Below are 16,887 nucleotides of genomic sequence, written 5' to 3'. Positions count from 1 at the left end.
GCCCTGCCATATTCTGTGAGTGATAATGCATGAAGGGTGATGTCATTATATATTCTATGAGTGATAATGCATGAAGGGTGATGTCGTGTCATGCTATGAGAGAGTTAATGCACGAAGGGTGATGTCGTGCCATGTAATGAGAGAGTTAATGCACGAAGGGTTATACCATGTTGTTTCTATTGTTTCTTATTTGAGAATGAGAGTAAAAGCACGAAGGGTGATGTCGTGCGCTTGTTTGCAATGTTATTACTTTCGTTGGTGCAAAGCATGATATTTATTGCATTCCTTTACTATACTATTTTCAGGATTTGATATTCCCGTCAGCATGTTTTCCCCCTTCCCGTTATTATCTGCTAAATTTCCATTTATCGTTATTTTCTCATATATAATTTAACTGCACAAGTTCATGTTATAGTCGTGTCCTAGCCTCGTCACTTCTTCGTCGAGGTTAGGCTCGTAATTTACTAGTACATGGGGTCGGTTGTATTGAACTGCACTCTGCACTTTTTGTGGAGATTTCGGTACTAGACCGTGTTGATCTGAGTTGGGTTGCTTCCTTCAATCCATCATGAGACCCAAGGTAGATCTGCCGGCGCTCGCAGACCTTGAAGTCCCCTTCCATTTATCTTAGTTTCCCTATTTTTTTATTTCGTGAACAAATGTATTTTCTTTAAACCAGTATTTGTAGTGACTCTAAGAAGTTCGTGGATTGTGACACCAGATTTTGGGTAGTCGTGTATTAGTGTTTGCATTATTATAAATTTCCGCACTTCTTTACTTTGTTTTGGTTTAGTTATTGTTATTTACTGTTTGGATAGAGGTTAGCATATTAGATCTTTATTGGTTGGCTTGCTTAGCATTTTGAAAAGTTAGGCGCCATCACGATCTCGGCGGTGGCAAATTCGGGTCGTGAAAAGTTGGTATCAGAGCACTAGGTTGCCTAGGTCTCATAATTCACGAACAAGCCAGGTAGAGTCTGAGGGATCGGTACGGAGACGTCTGTGCTTATCCCCCAGAGGCTACAGAGTTTCGGAACAACTTTTCTTCTATTCGTCTCTGTCGTGCGATTTGATTTCTCAATGCTAATCGATCTTTTTACTTATGTTCATTCGCAGATGGCGAGAACACATACCGCTTCATCAGTTGCTCAGCAACTCGAGCCCCTAGTTACAGATCCTACGAAGGGCAGAGGACGAGGCTGTGCTAGAGGGCGAGGCAGTGGCAGGGCTCAGCCAAGAGCTCGAGCAGCAGCACCAGTAGCGGAGCCTCAGGCAAAGTTTGATGATGAGGTTCCGGCTTAGACCGTTCCGGCAGAGCCAGCTCAGGTTCTAGAGGGGTTCATTGCTACCCTGATACTTTAGGATGCTTTGGACTATCTAGTGGGCCTTATGGAGAGGGTAGCTCAGACTAGCACAATTCCTGTAGCACTAGCCGTCTCTCAGGCCGCTGGTGGATCAGTTATGTCTTCTGAGGCTCTGTTGAGGTTGGACAAGTTCACCAAGCTTTTCCCGATTCATTATACTGGGGCAGCTTATGAGGATCCATAGGATTATCTTGACCGTTGCCATGAGGTGTTGCAGAACATGGGGATAGTGGAGACCAATGTGGTTGACTTTGCTGTATTCCAAATGATAGGGTCTGCCAAGAGATGGTGGAATGGTTTTGTGTTAACTAGACCAGCTAGGTCGCCCGCCTTGACTTGGGACCAGTTCTCTCAGCTATTTCTCGAGAAGTTCTTTCCCATCACTCAGAGAGAGGACTATCGCAGGCGGTTCGAGCATCTTCAGTAGGGTTCTATGATTGTCACTCAGTACGAGACTAGGTTTGTTGATTTGGCCCATCATGCTCTTCTTATACTTCCTACCGAGAGAGAGGGACTGAGGAGGTTTATTGAGGGACTCGCTTAGCCTATCAGATAGCATATGTCTAAGGGGACAGGGAGCGAGATTTCTTACCAGGATACGGCCAATGTGGCTAGGCGAGTTGAGATGGTTTTAACTCAGGGGAGTGGTCAGGGGTCTTACATAAGGCCTCATCATTCTGGTAGGTTTAGTGGTTCCTCATCTGGGGGCAGAGATTCTTTAGGTAATGGACATCCTCCCAGGCCATTTCATTCAGCACTTCAGGCTTCTCACGATGCTTCAGGTGGTTGTGGCTCTCATATGCAGTATTCTGATCAGCTAGCCTACAGTGCACCATTAGCTCCTATCAATGCACCTCCGCTCCAAAGTTTTTAGGGTGGTTACCCAGGCCATCAGGGTCAGTTTCAGGGTCAACAATCTTAGCAGCCGAGGTCTTGTTATACTTATGGCGATCCGAGGCATGTTTCTAGGTATTTCCCTCGAGCATCGAGCAGTTCTCAGCATCAGGGTTCTCGTGCCATGGTACCGGCACTGGGTGTTCCACCTCCCACTCAGTCAGGTAGAGGTAGGGGTCAAACATCTAGAGGTGGGGGTCGAGGTATTAGAGGTGGAGGTCAGACCACTAGAGGTAGAGGCCAGCCAACAGGAGGCCATCCCAGGGATGCAGTTCAAAGTGGTGTTATGTTTTTCAAGCCAGACCTGAGGCTGAGCCATCTGATGTCATTATCACAGGTACTATTTCAGTTTGCAGTAGAGATGCTTCAGTTCTATTTGATCCGGGGTCTACATACTCCTATATGTTATCTTACATTGCTTTATATTTGTTTGTGCCTCATGATTCTTTGAGTGCTCCCGTGTATGTGTCCATACAGGTGGGGGATTCTATTGTTGTAGATCATGTCTATCGCTCGTGTGTGGTTATTATTGGGGGTTTTGAGACTAGCGTAGATCTCTTACTTATCGATATGGTCAATTTTGATGTCATTTTGGGGATGGATTGGCTGTTACCTTATCATGCTATATTGGACAGTCACACCAAGATTGTGACCTTACCATTGCTGGGGTTACCTCAATTAGAGTGGAGAGGGACTCCTGGGCATTCTGCCAGTAGTGTTATTTCTTATATGAAGGCTCGACGTATGGTCGAGAAGGGGTGTTTGGCTTATTTGGCTTATGTTCGTGAGTATCCAGATGTATTTCATGCAGACCTACCGGGGATGCCACCCGACAGGGATATTGACTTTTGCATTGCTTTGGCTCTGGGCACTCAGCCCATTTCTATTTCGCAGTACTGTATGGCCCCACTAGAGTTGAAAAAATTGAAGGAGAAGTTGCAATATTTTCTTGATAAGGGCTTTATTAGACCTAGTGTTTCGCCTTGGGGTGCGCCGATATTGTTTATAAAGAATAAGGATGGATCGATGAGGATGTGTATAGATTATCGGCAGTTGAACAAAGTCACCATCAAGAACAAGTATCCATTGTCGAGGATTGATGATTTATTTGATTAGTTTAAGGGTGCCAAAGTGTTTCCGAAGATTGATTTGAGATCTGGTTACCATCAGTTGAGGATTAGGGCATCTGATGTCCCTAAGATAACTTTTCGGACTCGGTATAGGCATTATGAGTTCTTAGTGATGTCATTTGGGCTGACAAATGCTCCAATAGTGTTAATGGATTTGATGAACCGAGTGTTCAGGCCCTATTTAGATTCCTTTGTGATCATTTTCATTGACGATATCTTGATATACTCCCGCAGCCGGGAGGAGCACGAACAGCATCTTCAGACCATTCTTCAGACTTTGAAAGACAACCAGTTATATGCTAAGTTTTCAAAATGTGAGTTTTGGTTGAGTTCAGTTGCTTTCTTGAGTCATATTGTATCGACAGAGGGTATTTAGGTGGATTCGACGAAGATTGAGGCAGTCAAGGACTGGCCCAGACCCACATCAGCTACTTAGATCCGTAGTTTCTTGGGATTGGCGGGCTATTACCATCGATTTGTGGAGGAGTTTTTATCTATAGCAGCCCCGATGACCAGGTTGACCCAGAAGGGTGCCCCATTCAGATGTCAGACGAGTGTGAGACGAGCTTCCAGAAGCTCAAGACTGCTTTTATTATGGCACCAGCGTTAGTGTTTCCCACAGTTTCAAGACCTTATAGCGTATATTATGATGCATCTCGTATTGGACTTGGTGCGGTATTGATGCAAGGTGGCAAGGTTATCGTATATGCTTCGCGGTAGCTAAATATTCACGAGAAGAATTATCTAGTTTATGAACTAGAATTAGCAGCCATTGTTCACGCATTGAAGATTTGGAGGCATTATCTATATGGCATGTCAAGTGAGGTGTACACGGATCATAAGAGTTTGCAGTATTTGTTCAAACAAAAGGAGCTCAATTTGAGACAGAGAAGGTGGTTGGAGCTATTAAAAGACTATGATATATTGTATCATCTCGGGAAGGCCAATGTAGTAGGTGATGCTTTGAGTAGGAAGTCAACTAGTATGGGCAGCCTTGCATATATTCCATTCGGTGAGAGGCCATTTGCATTAGATGTTCAGGCTTTGGTCAATCAGTTTGTGTGGTTGGATGTTTTTGAGCCCAGTCGTGTTTTAGCTTGCACTGTCGCTCGGTCTTCCTTGTTTGAGCATATCAAAGAGCGGCAATATGATGACCCTCATTTGCTTTTCCTTAGGGACACAGTGCGACACAAAGATGCCAAGCAGGTTACAGTTGGAGATGATGGAGTTTTGAGGATGCAGGGACGTGTTTGTGTGTCTAATGTGGATGGGCTTCATGAGTTGATTCTAGAGGAGGCCTATAGTTCCCGGTATCCTATTCATCGGGGTGCCGCTAAGATGTATCAGGACTTGCGGAAGCATTACCGATGGAGGAGGATGAAGAAGGATATTGTTGCATATGTAGCTCGGTGTTTGAATTGTTAGCAAGTAAAGTACAAGCATCAGAGACCTAGTGGTTTGCTTCAGAAGATTGAGATTCCTGAGTGGAAGTGGGAGCATATCACTATGGATTTCGTTGTTGGACTCCCACGGACTCAGAGGAAGTTCGATGCAATATGGGTTATTGTGGATAGGCTGACTAAGTCAGTGCATTTCATTCCTATGGCAGTTTCCTATTCTTCGGAGCGATTGGCAGAAATTTATATCTATGAGATCGTTCGTCTTCATGGTGTGCCCGTGTCTATTATTTATGATCAAGGTACGCAATTTACCTCACATTCCTGGAGGGCAGTACAGTGTGAGTTGGGTACGCGGGTTGAATTGAGCACAACATTTCATCCTCAAACGGACAGACAGTCAGAGTGTACTATACAGATTTTGGAGGATATGCTTCGCGTCTGTGTTATTAACTTTGGAGGTTCTTGGGATCAGTTCTTCCCATTAGCGGAGTCGAGCATTCATATGGCTCCCTATGAGGTGTTGTACGGTAGACGGTGTTGATTGTTGGTTGGATGGTTTGAGCCGGGGAGGCTCGGTTATTGGGTAAAGATTTAGTACAGGATCCTTGGATAAGGTTAAGATCATTCAAGATAGACTCCGTACAACTTACTCCAGGCAGAAGAGTTATGCCGACCGTAAGGTTCGTGACGTCGCATTCATGGTCGGAGAGAGAGTTTTCTTCGGGTGTCACCCATGAAGGGTGTGATGCAGTTTGGGAAGAAGGGCAAGTTAAGCCCTAGGTTCATCGGGCCTTTTAAGATCCTTGATCGAGAGGGAGAGGAGGCTTATAGACTTGCGTTGCCACCAGGCTTATCAGCGGTTCATCCAGTGTTTCATGTGTCCATGCTTCGGAAGTATCACGACGATCCATCCCACGTGTTAGACTTCAGCACTGTCCAGTTGGACCAGGATTTGACCTACGAGAAGGAGCCGGTAGCTATTCTAGACCGCCAGGTTCGTCAGTTGAGATCAAAGATTTATCCTTCGGTTTGTGTGTAGTGGAGAGGTTAGCCTATTGAGGCAGCTACCTGGGAGTCTGAGTCTGATATGCAGGGCAAATATCCCCATCTTTTCTCCGGATTAGGTACTTTTTATGCCCGTTCGAGGACGAACGGTTATTTTAAAGGTGGAGAATGTAATTACCCAAAATGTCATCTTATGTTTTAGAACCCAATTTTGGGTTCTGAGGCTTTCAAAACCTCATTTTATTTCCCCTTGATTTGCGTGCACATCCCAGTCATGTATCCGAAAAAAGCTTTTGTGTGAAAAATTACGAAATAATATTTTTTGGCTTAAAAAGTTGATTTTAGTTGACTTCGGTCAATGTTTTTAGGTAAATGGACCAGGACCCGTGTGTTGACGGTCCCGGTAGGTCCGTATAAAAATATGGGACCTAGGCTTATGCTCAGAATCGAATTTCGAGGTCCCTAGCCCGAGAAATGAATTTTTGAAGGAAACTATAAAGACTGAAAGTTTAATAATTTAAAGAATTTAATCTTGTTGGTATTGGGTCCGTATTCTGGTTCCGGAGCCCGGTACAGGTCCGTTATGATATTTATATCTTATCTGTGAAATTTGGTGAGACACAGGACTGATTTGACGTGGTTCAGACCTTTGGTTGAAAAGTTAGAAGTTTTAAAATTTTCTTGAAGATTTCAAGCAATTTGGTATTAAATTCGTAGTTCTAGGTGTTATTTTGGCGATTTGATCGCCCGAGCAAGTTCATATGATGTGGTAAGACTTATGTGCATGTTTGATTTGGAGCCGCGAGGGCTCGGATGAGTTTCAATTAGGCTACGGGATGTCGAGACTTAGAAAAAGACCTGGTGTTGGATAGTTGCAGAAATTGCAGGTCTCAAATCTTAGGAGTGCGGTCACGGAGTGAAATTTGCGGACCGCGGTAGAAGAACGCGGCCGCGGTGGGGACTTTGTGACCGCGGTAGGGTAAAGCTCAGGTTTTGCGGCCGAACCCACAATATCGTGGACCGGTGGGGATTCGCGACCGTGCCCGAAATTTCACGGACCGCGTAGTATAGATCAGAGGGGTGCTATATAAACGGGATTTTTCATTCATTTTTCAATTTCTCAAACCCTAAAACATAAGAGGCGATTTTCCAAACACTTCTTCTTCCCCCAAATCATAGTAAGTGATTCTTAACTCATTTCTTTCACTGTTTTACTTCTTTTTACAAGATTTCATCCTAGAATCTAAGGTTTTCATGGTGGAATTGGGTATTTTTGGGTTGAACTTAGGAATTTCGAAATTTGGGGATTTAGACCTCAAATTGAGGTCGGATTCCAAAACCAATTGTATATCCGGGCTCGGGGATGAATGAATAATTAGGTTTTAGTCCGATTTCGGGTTTGGACCAAGCGAGATGATCACGCCAAACTATGCCTTATAAAAAGGACTAAGCGGTCGCAGCAAATATAATACAGTTTACAAGTCCGGAGTCGAATCCCACAGAGAACTAAGGCTTAGCTACAACTGTTCGCTATCACCAAGAAGACAAGCTTGAACAGTTCCTAACTTATAAATATTAAGATTCTTGTATTTAACTAATTAACTAACAAATTAAAATAGTAAATTAACAACTAAAGATACTAAGGGTTACAGACAAGATTAAGGAGGTCTAGAGTTATGATTTCCCAAATTGTCGGAATCTTTCCCGCTACATTTTTCATAAATTCGCCTAAGTATTCTCCACCGATCATGAGCGCTCTAACTGTCATAACTCTTTCCCGAGTAATTACCACAATTTACTAGACATATTCTTCCGAATTACGCTAGCTGGCACTAAGTACGGGTCACTCGGATCTCACCCAAGGTTTTGTTATCCCTAATCTCACCTTTAAACCCTCTGTATTGATCCCTCATATACGTTAGGAGTGATGTCGTTCAACAACTACCTAAATATGCACTCTCTCCCGAGTAATACATACTAAATAGGCATAGTCGTTGGATAGCTCTTCAACCAACCACAATAATAGCATAGTTGAACAAATAGAGAAAATACTACAGCAAATCTATATACGTAACAGGAAAATCATCCTCCAAAAGGTTCCATCAAACCCTAGATAACAAATTAGCTATTCATAATAGTATGCAAAACTACAATACTAGAATTCATAACCAATAATAGAAATAGGAAGAAGGAAGTGAAAAACTCGTAGAAGAATTCTCCGCCTTGCTTCTAGTGTGTTCTTGCCTCCTTAGGTCGAATCTCCGGCCTCCACGGCGGCTCCGTGCTCTACCTAGGTCTAAAGTTTGTCAAAAGTATGCCCCCCCCCCCTCAAAAGTGGCATTTTTAGGTGTATTTATATGTGTTGGAAAAGCCTAAACGTATAGGTCACCTCCTAGTCAAGCCGGGAAATAATTAAAACCTTCAAAACTTGGACTGGACCTGGTTTTAAGCTGGCCTCACCTGGATAAAACCTGGTCGAGTTGGCTTTTGCCCGACTTCTCCTTTTCACCGTTCTCGAGCGCACTTTCAACGTTTAAGCATCCCTTTAGCTCTACTTTCATTTCCGATGCACTTACACATTAAATAGACTCCATTACACTCAAACAAAGTGTAATTTAACATTAAGCATGTAAAACGCAAGGTATATAATGTGCAAAAACCATGAATTATAGCCACACATTGATACCCCACACTTAAACATTTGCTCGTCCTCAAGCAATCAAGCTACACTTATGGACACGACCTTTTTAAACAATTCTCCTAGCTCATCACACAAAAAATCTTTAAAATAGACCAAGCACAAGGGTGTAACATCTCCACCTCAAGATTTGACTCACAAGTACCATGCATTATTTACCACTCACTCACTTACTCTAATCATAGAGGTCAATGACATTACCTTTCCTTCATGAATCAAGTTCCCTCACAATACAAAAGAGAGTAGTTCCACACACACATGAAATTTAATAACGTAGGAACTCAAGATAAGAAAAATTCACTCGCTCTTAGAAATAACATTCATATGCCACAAAATATGCAGCATAGGCTTGCCCGTAGTGTAATACTACTCTATTAATCAAGCTCATTTAGTCTAGGATCAAGTAGGACTTTATTTGGTTGTAATGTAGGCTACGGGTCGGGTAGGATATTTTTGGATATAAAAGTGACTACACCTCCCTAAGCACTTTAATACATATACTTTAACATTCAAACCCATACGTATGTCAAACCAAAACTTCACTTTCACATCAACTTCCAAGTTATTTAAGCACAATTGCATCAAGAGTTACCACTTATCAATGAATATCTGCACACAATACAACTATTTATTTCTTTTCTTTTTCAATTCAAATGCTCTTGCTCTTTCAAATTAGTGCACATTTCTCCTTATTTCATTAATTCCACTCAAAAGCCAACCCACCACCCCACACTTTAACTTTATCATAATCCATCACAATTCAAGTGCTCATGAGAGGTGACAAGGTTCAAATATATGGTCGATTCAATACGGCTTGTAATATGGTTACCAAAGAAACAGGATTATAGGCTCAAAGGGGTTAACTACGATACATAACAATTAGGCGGGTAAAATATACATATCTGGTTCAACAAACAAATGCCTATATCACTTCCAAGACTGAATAAAACTACTATTTCGCTTTGCAAACACACGGGGCAAGTTCTAGACATCAAATGCATGCACAGAATAACACAAAACCTTACACACACATGGCACATAACTCATTCAGGATTGGTTCATCATAACACTCTAGTCAAAGCATTTAAGCAAATTTAAGATCATACGATTTAAGGTAATTATACAAGAGTCAAAAACTGAGCATAAGTGTCACAACCAAAGTACTAACTATTTTCAAGGAATCACAAAGCTCAGAGATATTGCTGCAATTCAATTCATCTCACACTAGCTCCTACTCCTAAAAAAATAAAACTAACTACACCCAGTTCAAACAAAACCCTTGGAAAAGAATCGCGACATAAAGAAAAATCAAGGGGGAATTACTACACTACCTACAAAGAAAATCTTTTTATCCTTTTTTCTTTAGACTTAAATCCCTCAACAAAATTGTCTAGGATATCCGTTGGGAAAAGTCCAATCTATTTTTTTCCATTTTTCTAAAAAGTTATTCAATTAAACTAACACAACTAAAATAGCATAGAAAGTCACCTAGACAATCTCCTCACCTCACACTTAAAATTTTGCATTGTACCCAAAGCACACCATATTAATAAGAGAGTAAAAGAAACTCTCTGGTAGGCCAAAGGCCGAAGCACTATCAGCTCATGGGGTACTCAGACTTCTCCCAGTCTTTGTCCTTCTTGCGGGTACCACACACTTAGTTCCAACCATCTGGTTTGTTGTTGCATCCTTCCAATAGCTTTGCTTTCCATGCTCCTAGAAAATCAAAAATCGACACTACAAAAATAAAACAATTAAAAAATTACTAAAAAAAATTAAAATAAATAAAATAAAAGAAAGCAGTAAAGCTGGGCTGCCTCCCAACAAGCGCTTGATTTAACGTCGCGGCACGACGCGAATGACTTTTTGCCTCCACTTTGGACTTATGAATTGGACCACAAGTTTTGATTCTGCTCTATGATCATGCTCCTGGGGTGGTGGAACGAATCTGACTGGCCCAATAAAATAATGTAGTATTTTGCACTTCTTGGCCTTTAGATGATATGTGTATTTCCGACTTTCTGGCAAGAAGAATTCCAGAATGTAGGAATCTTGTTCCTTACTCCTTGACTCCTCAAGTGGCTCGGACGACTTTATTTCCATATTATCATCCAAACACAATGTGTAAAAAATGCTTGGAGTGTGGACCAATGCGCTCATCTACATAAACATTGGGATTGTCAACATCCTCAACACTAAGGACACTAGAGTCAACTAAATATGTATCCTCAATATCCTTAGTTGATACTAGTATCTCTTCTTCGACATCGGCATCCTCAAAATCTAGTTCGATTGATTGTTGGTGTTCTACTCTGGCCTTTTCCTCTAGCTCTTTCCCGTATTTTTTTAAATCCTCCAGTATAATGGCAATTTCTGCAGCCAATTCATGCTCATATTGGCTACTATCCACAATGTCAACTTGTTTCGCTTTACAATGTTCAATTAATTTATTCGCTTGAGCCTCCAAGTTGTGAATAGTTGCCTCTTGCCTTTGTATCTACAGTAATTTCTCGTCATATTGTTCCATGAGGCCCTTTAACATATCTTTGATCTCCTTCCGGTCAGCTTCCCAATGTTCTTTGTCCCTGTTTTCCTCATAAGAAAAAGAATAACCATCAAAGTAAGGGGTTGGGGGAAGATAAGAATTATAAGCACAACCAAGAAAGTGACAATCTTGACCACCACACATATGACACATATTCCACACATAAGATTGAGTTGGTGCACATAACTCGCTCTCGGAAATATTTTAACTATTTTGGCCCAGGTGGTTTCCGCCACAATTCACACAAGGAAGATCAACAGTAGAATTACCAACATCAAAATTCCCATAATTTCAGGATTTCATGTTTCTCAAATTAACAAATAAAACAAAAATTAAAAAAAAAAATCAAATAAATAAAAAAATTAAATAGAAGTTCAAACTTGCAACCTAGCAGTATGTACACCTACAACTACACCGTTAATTTTCCTTCAACGGTGCCAAAATTTAAGCACGGCCAACTATGCCTTATAAAAAGGACTAAGCGGTCGCTGTAAATATAATTCGGTTTACAAATCCGAAGTCGAATCTCACAGAGATCTAAGGCTTAGCTACAGCTGTTCGCTATCACCAAGAAGATAAGTTAGAATAGTTCCTAACTTATAGATATTAAGATTCTTGTATTTAAATAATTAACTAACAAATTAAAATAGTGAATTAACAACTAAAAATACTAAGGGTTACAGACAAGATTAAGGAGGTCTAGAGTTATGATTTCCCAAATTGTCGGAATCTTTCCCGCTACATTTTTCATAAATTCGCCTAAGTATTCTCCACCGATCATGAGCGCTCTGACTGTCGTAACTCTCTCCCGAGTAATTACCACAATTTACTAGACATATTCTCCCGAATTACGCTAGCTGGCGTTAAGTACAACTCACTAGGATCTCACCCAAGGTTTCTTTATCCCAAATCCTACCTTTAAACCCTCCGTATTGATCCCTCAGAGACGTTATGAGTGATGTTGTTCAACAACTACCTAAATATGCACTCTCTCCCGAGTAATACACACTAAATAGGCATAGTCGATTGAGAGCTCTTCAACCAACCACAATAATAACGTAGTTGAACAAATAGAGAAAATACTACAGCAAATCTATATACGTAACAGGAAAATAATCCTCCAAAAGGTTCCATCAAAACCCTAGTTAAAAAATTAGCTATTCATAATAGTATACAAAACTACAATACTAGAATTCATAACCAATAATAGAAATCGGAAGAAGGAAGTGAAAAACTCGTAGAAGAATTCTCCGCCTTGCTCCTAGTGTGTTCTTGCCTCCTTAGGTCGAATCTTCGGCCTCCACGGCGGCTTCGTGCTCTCCCTAGGTCTAAAGTTTGTCAAAAGTATGTCCCCCCTCAAAATTGGTGTTTTTAGTTCTATTTATATGTGTAGGAAAAGCCCAAACATGTAGGTCAACTCCTAGTCAAGTCGGAAAATAATTAAAACCTTCAAAACTTGGACTGGACCTAGCTTTAAGCTGGCCTTGCCTAGATAACGCCAGCCTAGGCCTGGCTTTAAGCTGGACTCACCTGGATAAAGCCTGGTTAGGCCTGGCCTTAAGCTGGCCTCTCATGGATAAAGCCTGGTCGAGTTGGCTTTTGCCCGGCTTCTCCTTTTCATCGTTCTCGAGCACACTTTCGATGTTTATGCATCCCTTTAGCTCTACTTTCATTTCTGATACACCTACACATAAAATAGACTCCATTACGCTCAAATAAAGTATAATTTAACATTAAGCATGTAAAATGCAAGGCATATAATGTGCAAAAACCATGAATTATAGCCACACATCACGAGCCTGGGTGTTGACTTTTTAAAAAATGACCTAAATTGAATTTCTTGCAATCGTGGGTAGTTCCTACTGCTTAAATTGAATTGTTTGATTGGTAATTGCTAGATTCTATTGGCCCGAAGGCTAGTATGAAAGGAAAGGTGGTGATTGAGCTTTGAGTGGCCTGCGTAGGCGAGGTAAGTGTTGAGGCTAACCTTAGCTTGAGGGACTAGGTATTGTTGCCTTATTTGCTATGTGTTTGATTGTTGAGTACGACGTATAGGTGAGGTGATGAGTACCTATATGTTGTTGTCGAGTCATAGCATGCGAGTTAGCCTTATTCTTGTAGCCGTTGTACTCTTTGACCATATAAATCATGTTTAGACTTGTTATTCCATGTGTTGAGAAATTCTTATCATATTTTACGAGATTTGATACTGATTGAGTATTAACTTAGAATTTAGGCTGGTGTAGTGGAATTAAATATGAAGTAAGACTGAATCTTGATATTTCTATCTCCCTGTGATTACTATTCATTGTCTTGGTAAGGGAGAGTGTTAAAGCATGAAGGGTGATGTCGTGCGATGTTTTGTGAGTGAGTGATAATGCACGAAGGGTGATGTCGTGCCATATTCTATGAGTGATAATGCACGAAGGGTGATGTCGTGCCATATTCTGTGAGTGATAATGCACGAAGGGGATATGGTATCATATTCTATGAGTGATAATGCACGAAGGGTGATGTCGTGACATGCTATGAGAGAGTTAATGCACGAAGGGTGATGCCGTGCCATGTAATGAGAGAGTTAATGCACGAAGGGTGATGTCGTGCCGTTTCTATTGTTTCTTATGGTGAGAATGAGAGTAAAAGCACGAACGGTGTTGCCGCGCGCTTGTTTGTTATGTTATTACTTTCGTTGGTGCAAAGCATGATATGTACTGTGTTCCTTTACTGTACTATTTTTAGGATTTTATATTCCCTTCAACATGTTTTCCCCCTTCCCGTTATTATCTGCTAAATTTTCGTTTGTTGTTATTTCTCGTTTATGATTTAACTGCATAGGTTCATGTTATTGTCATGTCCTAGCCTCGTCACTACTTCACCGAGGTTAGGCACGGCACTTACCAGTACATGGGGTCGTTTGTACTGATACTGCACTCTGCACTTTTTGTGCAAATTTAGGTACTGGACCATGTTGATCTGAGTTGGGTTGCTGCCTTCAATCCATCAGGAGACCCAAGGTAGATATGCCGGCATTCGCAGACCCTGGAGTTCCATTCCTTTTATCCTAGTTTCCCCGTTTTCTTTTATTTCGAGAACACATGTATTTTCTTTAAACCAGTATTTGTAGTGACTCTTAGAAGTTCGTGGATTATGACATCAGATTTTGGGTAGTCGTGTATTAGTATTTGGATTATTATAAATTTCCGCAATTTATTACTTTGTTTTGGTTTAATTATTATTATTTACTGTTTGGATAGCGGTTAGCGTATTAGATCTTTATCGGTTGGCTTGCCTAGCATTTTGAAAAGTTAGGCGTCATCATGATCCCGGCGGTGAGAAATTCGGATTGTGACAATAACACTCACTCGAAAAAAGAAAAAAAAATCTGACTTAAAATAAATTCCAACTTCAGAAGCCCAAATTTTCAAATTCAAACTTAAGTGAACTTCAATAACCATAAGTAAATTAGTTTGTAATTGCGTATTGGGTAAATTGAAAATGTAATAAAAATTTGGACTCTTAATTCGTCTTCAGTTATCTTGTTTGTAATTAATGAAAGGAATTTTCACCTCCTATAGCAAAGGTTAACACCTTATTTATTTTAAATAAATATCATTTAAAAAAATTATATTCTATAGATACTTTTTAAGGTTTATAGCAAAATATTTAATTTTGGTTACCTACTAACCCTAAGCCACTAAATACGCTATTCAGTTACAATATTTTCTTTCTCTCTCTACTTTGATACATCCCATTCTCTTCCCCCATCCCATTAAAATTTCCGCTCTCCTCCTCCTTCTAACGGCATCTTCTCAACTGAAAAATCCAGCAACCAGCAGCACATCAACAACAAACCCTAACCCGAAGACCCAATTATGCCGAAGCAAATCCACGAAATCGTTGGTGATTATCTCGTTGTATTCTGTCGCTGAAGACCCACTTTCACCAACTTTACAATGCTTGACTTCATCACATATTTATCTTTCATTGATGCCTGGATTTCATTCCATGCGGATAACTAGACAAGAAACCAATTAAGTTTTGATTTAATATTCTGTAAGTTCCGGTTCAATTAGCGTTTTGCAAGATCTTTGAAGATGGAAGGACTATTTGGCTACAAGGCGGAAATTAGGGTTTGTTCTTGAGCAAAGACGACGGAGTTTTGGGGCTGAGCAACTTGATTTTCTATTAATATATTTCACTGTATTTTCAACGTATCACGCTGTATTTTCATGTATTTCATTGTATTCATTATTTTTTTTCCATTATAATTCAATGTATCTCGTTGTATTCCGTGTATTTCATTGTATTCATTGTCTTTTTTTTTATTATTTTTCAATGTATCCCGTTGTATTCTATGTATTTCATTGTATTCATTGTCTCGCTATATGCCATGAATGTACTCATATATTTTTTTAATTAATATAATTTATGTATTCAGATGTATTATATAATTTTCCTGAAGATTGCTATGTTTTTGGGGTATTTTTCAGTTGTGAATCTTTTTTATAACCGGAAATATAAATTTTGTGTGTTATAATTGAGTTTGTTGAGTTATATTAGGAGTCTATTATATTAATTGATACACTTTCCGTTTAAAAACAGTGTAATCCCCTGTTTCACGCCGTGAATACAGTCGAATACAGTAATCTGTCCAGCTGTAATCCCATGTTTTACGTGATAAATACAGTCGAATACAACAACTGATTAGCTGGACTTCCCTGATTCACGCCTATTTTTACTGTTGTATTCATGAATACAATAGCTTAAATACATCAAATGCATCTTATAACCACAAAAAAAATATCTATAATCCGTAATATAGCAAATAGTATCTATAGTGGCTAATTACTACTGAAAGATAGTGCTTTATAAAAATTTCCTTAATGAAAACGTACTAAGATGGTTGTCAATTTTGTTTTGTGAGTGCAGTTCATCTTCATTTATCTTGTTTGCAAAAGCATACCAAACAACTCAAATGTGACGTGAGGAATAACAAACAATTCAAAGACACCATGAAGTATCTTGGATTCCATGGCTAGTCGAGAGAATTCAAGGTGCCGGCAAACTGAGGATGTCTACCAATTAGCAGAGAGGTCACTTTGTAATAATAAAAACAAGGGATTTAAGGCTAATATTGGTAGTATTCTCTTTTTCTAAAAATAAAATAAATATTGATAATATTCTGTGAATTGACTAATAGTGATAGCATTTGTGCTTTTAAAGGCCAACCTGGATAGTTTGCTAAAAAAACAAGGGTGATCTGGAAGTTCTTGAAGATAATGTTATTGATAGATAGAAACCTAATACTAATTAACAAAAGAATTTAAAATTATGAAAAGGTACAACTAATATTGAGAGTAAAAAATAATTAATACGGTAAAGATTAAAACAAAACTTTACATAACAGAACGGGAGATACAAACTTACAATGAGTTGATATCAGTGATGGAAAAAGAAGTCGATATTGGCTAAAAGTTGGAACTGGAAGGAATCTGTAACAAATGTAAGCTTTGATTGAATAGAAATAGATTTTAAAAACTCATGGGGATCTAAAATTTCAAGAGAATTGGTGCACTATCGAGGTGATCGAGGGTATAAATTTGACGGGCTGAATGTTTAAGTTCTTACTATTGCCATTATGCTTTTGAACTATGATGACAATTATATATATGAAACTTAATAAAAGAAAAATATTAAGAATAACATAAGATTTGACTTTTCAACCTCACCTAGAGAGGTGCACTCAATAATTATTGCATTATATATTATTTTGTACTTTGATATACACATACATTATTTTACTTTTTTTAAAATATAACATTAATATACATGATCTAAGGGGAGACTATGGA

The 16,887-nt window shown here is 39.6% G+C and overlaps 1 protein-coding gene across 1 annotated transcript; it reads left to right on the top strand.

Moving 5' to 3' along the window:
* Nucleotides 1–2,381: 2,381 nt before the first annotated feature.
* Nucleotides 2,382–4,812, top strand: LOC138889817 (uncharacterized). The gene is made up of 5 exons (XM_070173153.1): nucleotides 2,382–2,594; nucleotides 2,735–3,336; nucleotides 3,891–4,083; nucleotides 4,330–4,569; nucleotides 4,630–4,812. Exons 1-5 carry the CDS (start codon nucleotides 2,382–2,384, stop codon nucleotides 4,810–4,812), a joined length of 1,431 nt encoding a protein of 476 aa, XP_070029254.1.
* Nucleotides 4,813–16,887: the final 12,075 nt, after the last annotated feature.

Source organism: Nicotiana sylvestris, chromosome 4 (genome assembly GCF_000393655.2).
Source record: "Nicotiana sylvestris chromosome 4, ASM39365v2, whole genome shotgun sequence".
Taxonomy (NCBI): Eukaryota; Viridiplantae; Streptophyta; class Magnoliopsida; order Solanales; family Solanaceae; genus Nicotiana; species Nicotiana sylvestris.
This window is presented reverse-complemented; position numbering and strand designations above follow the sequence as displayed.

What these genes read in the sequence shown, in the direction of transcription:
- LOC138889817 (XM_070173153.1), top strand. Translation starts at nt 2,382, where the DNA reads ATGGTACCGGCACTGGGTGTTCCACCTCCCACTCAGTCAGGTAGAGGT. An exon ending in ATCTGATGTCATTATCACAG is followed by an intron (nt 2,595 to 2,734) that starts GTACTATTTCAG and finishes GTGTCCATACAG; the next exon opens with GTGGGGGATTCTATTGTTGT. An exon ending in AAAGTCACCATCAAGAACAA is followed by an intron (nt 3,337 to 3,890) that starts GTATCCATTGTC and finishes TATCTATAGCAG; the next exon opens with CCCCGATGACCAGGTTGACC.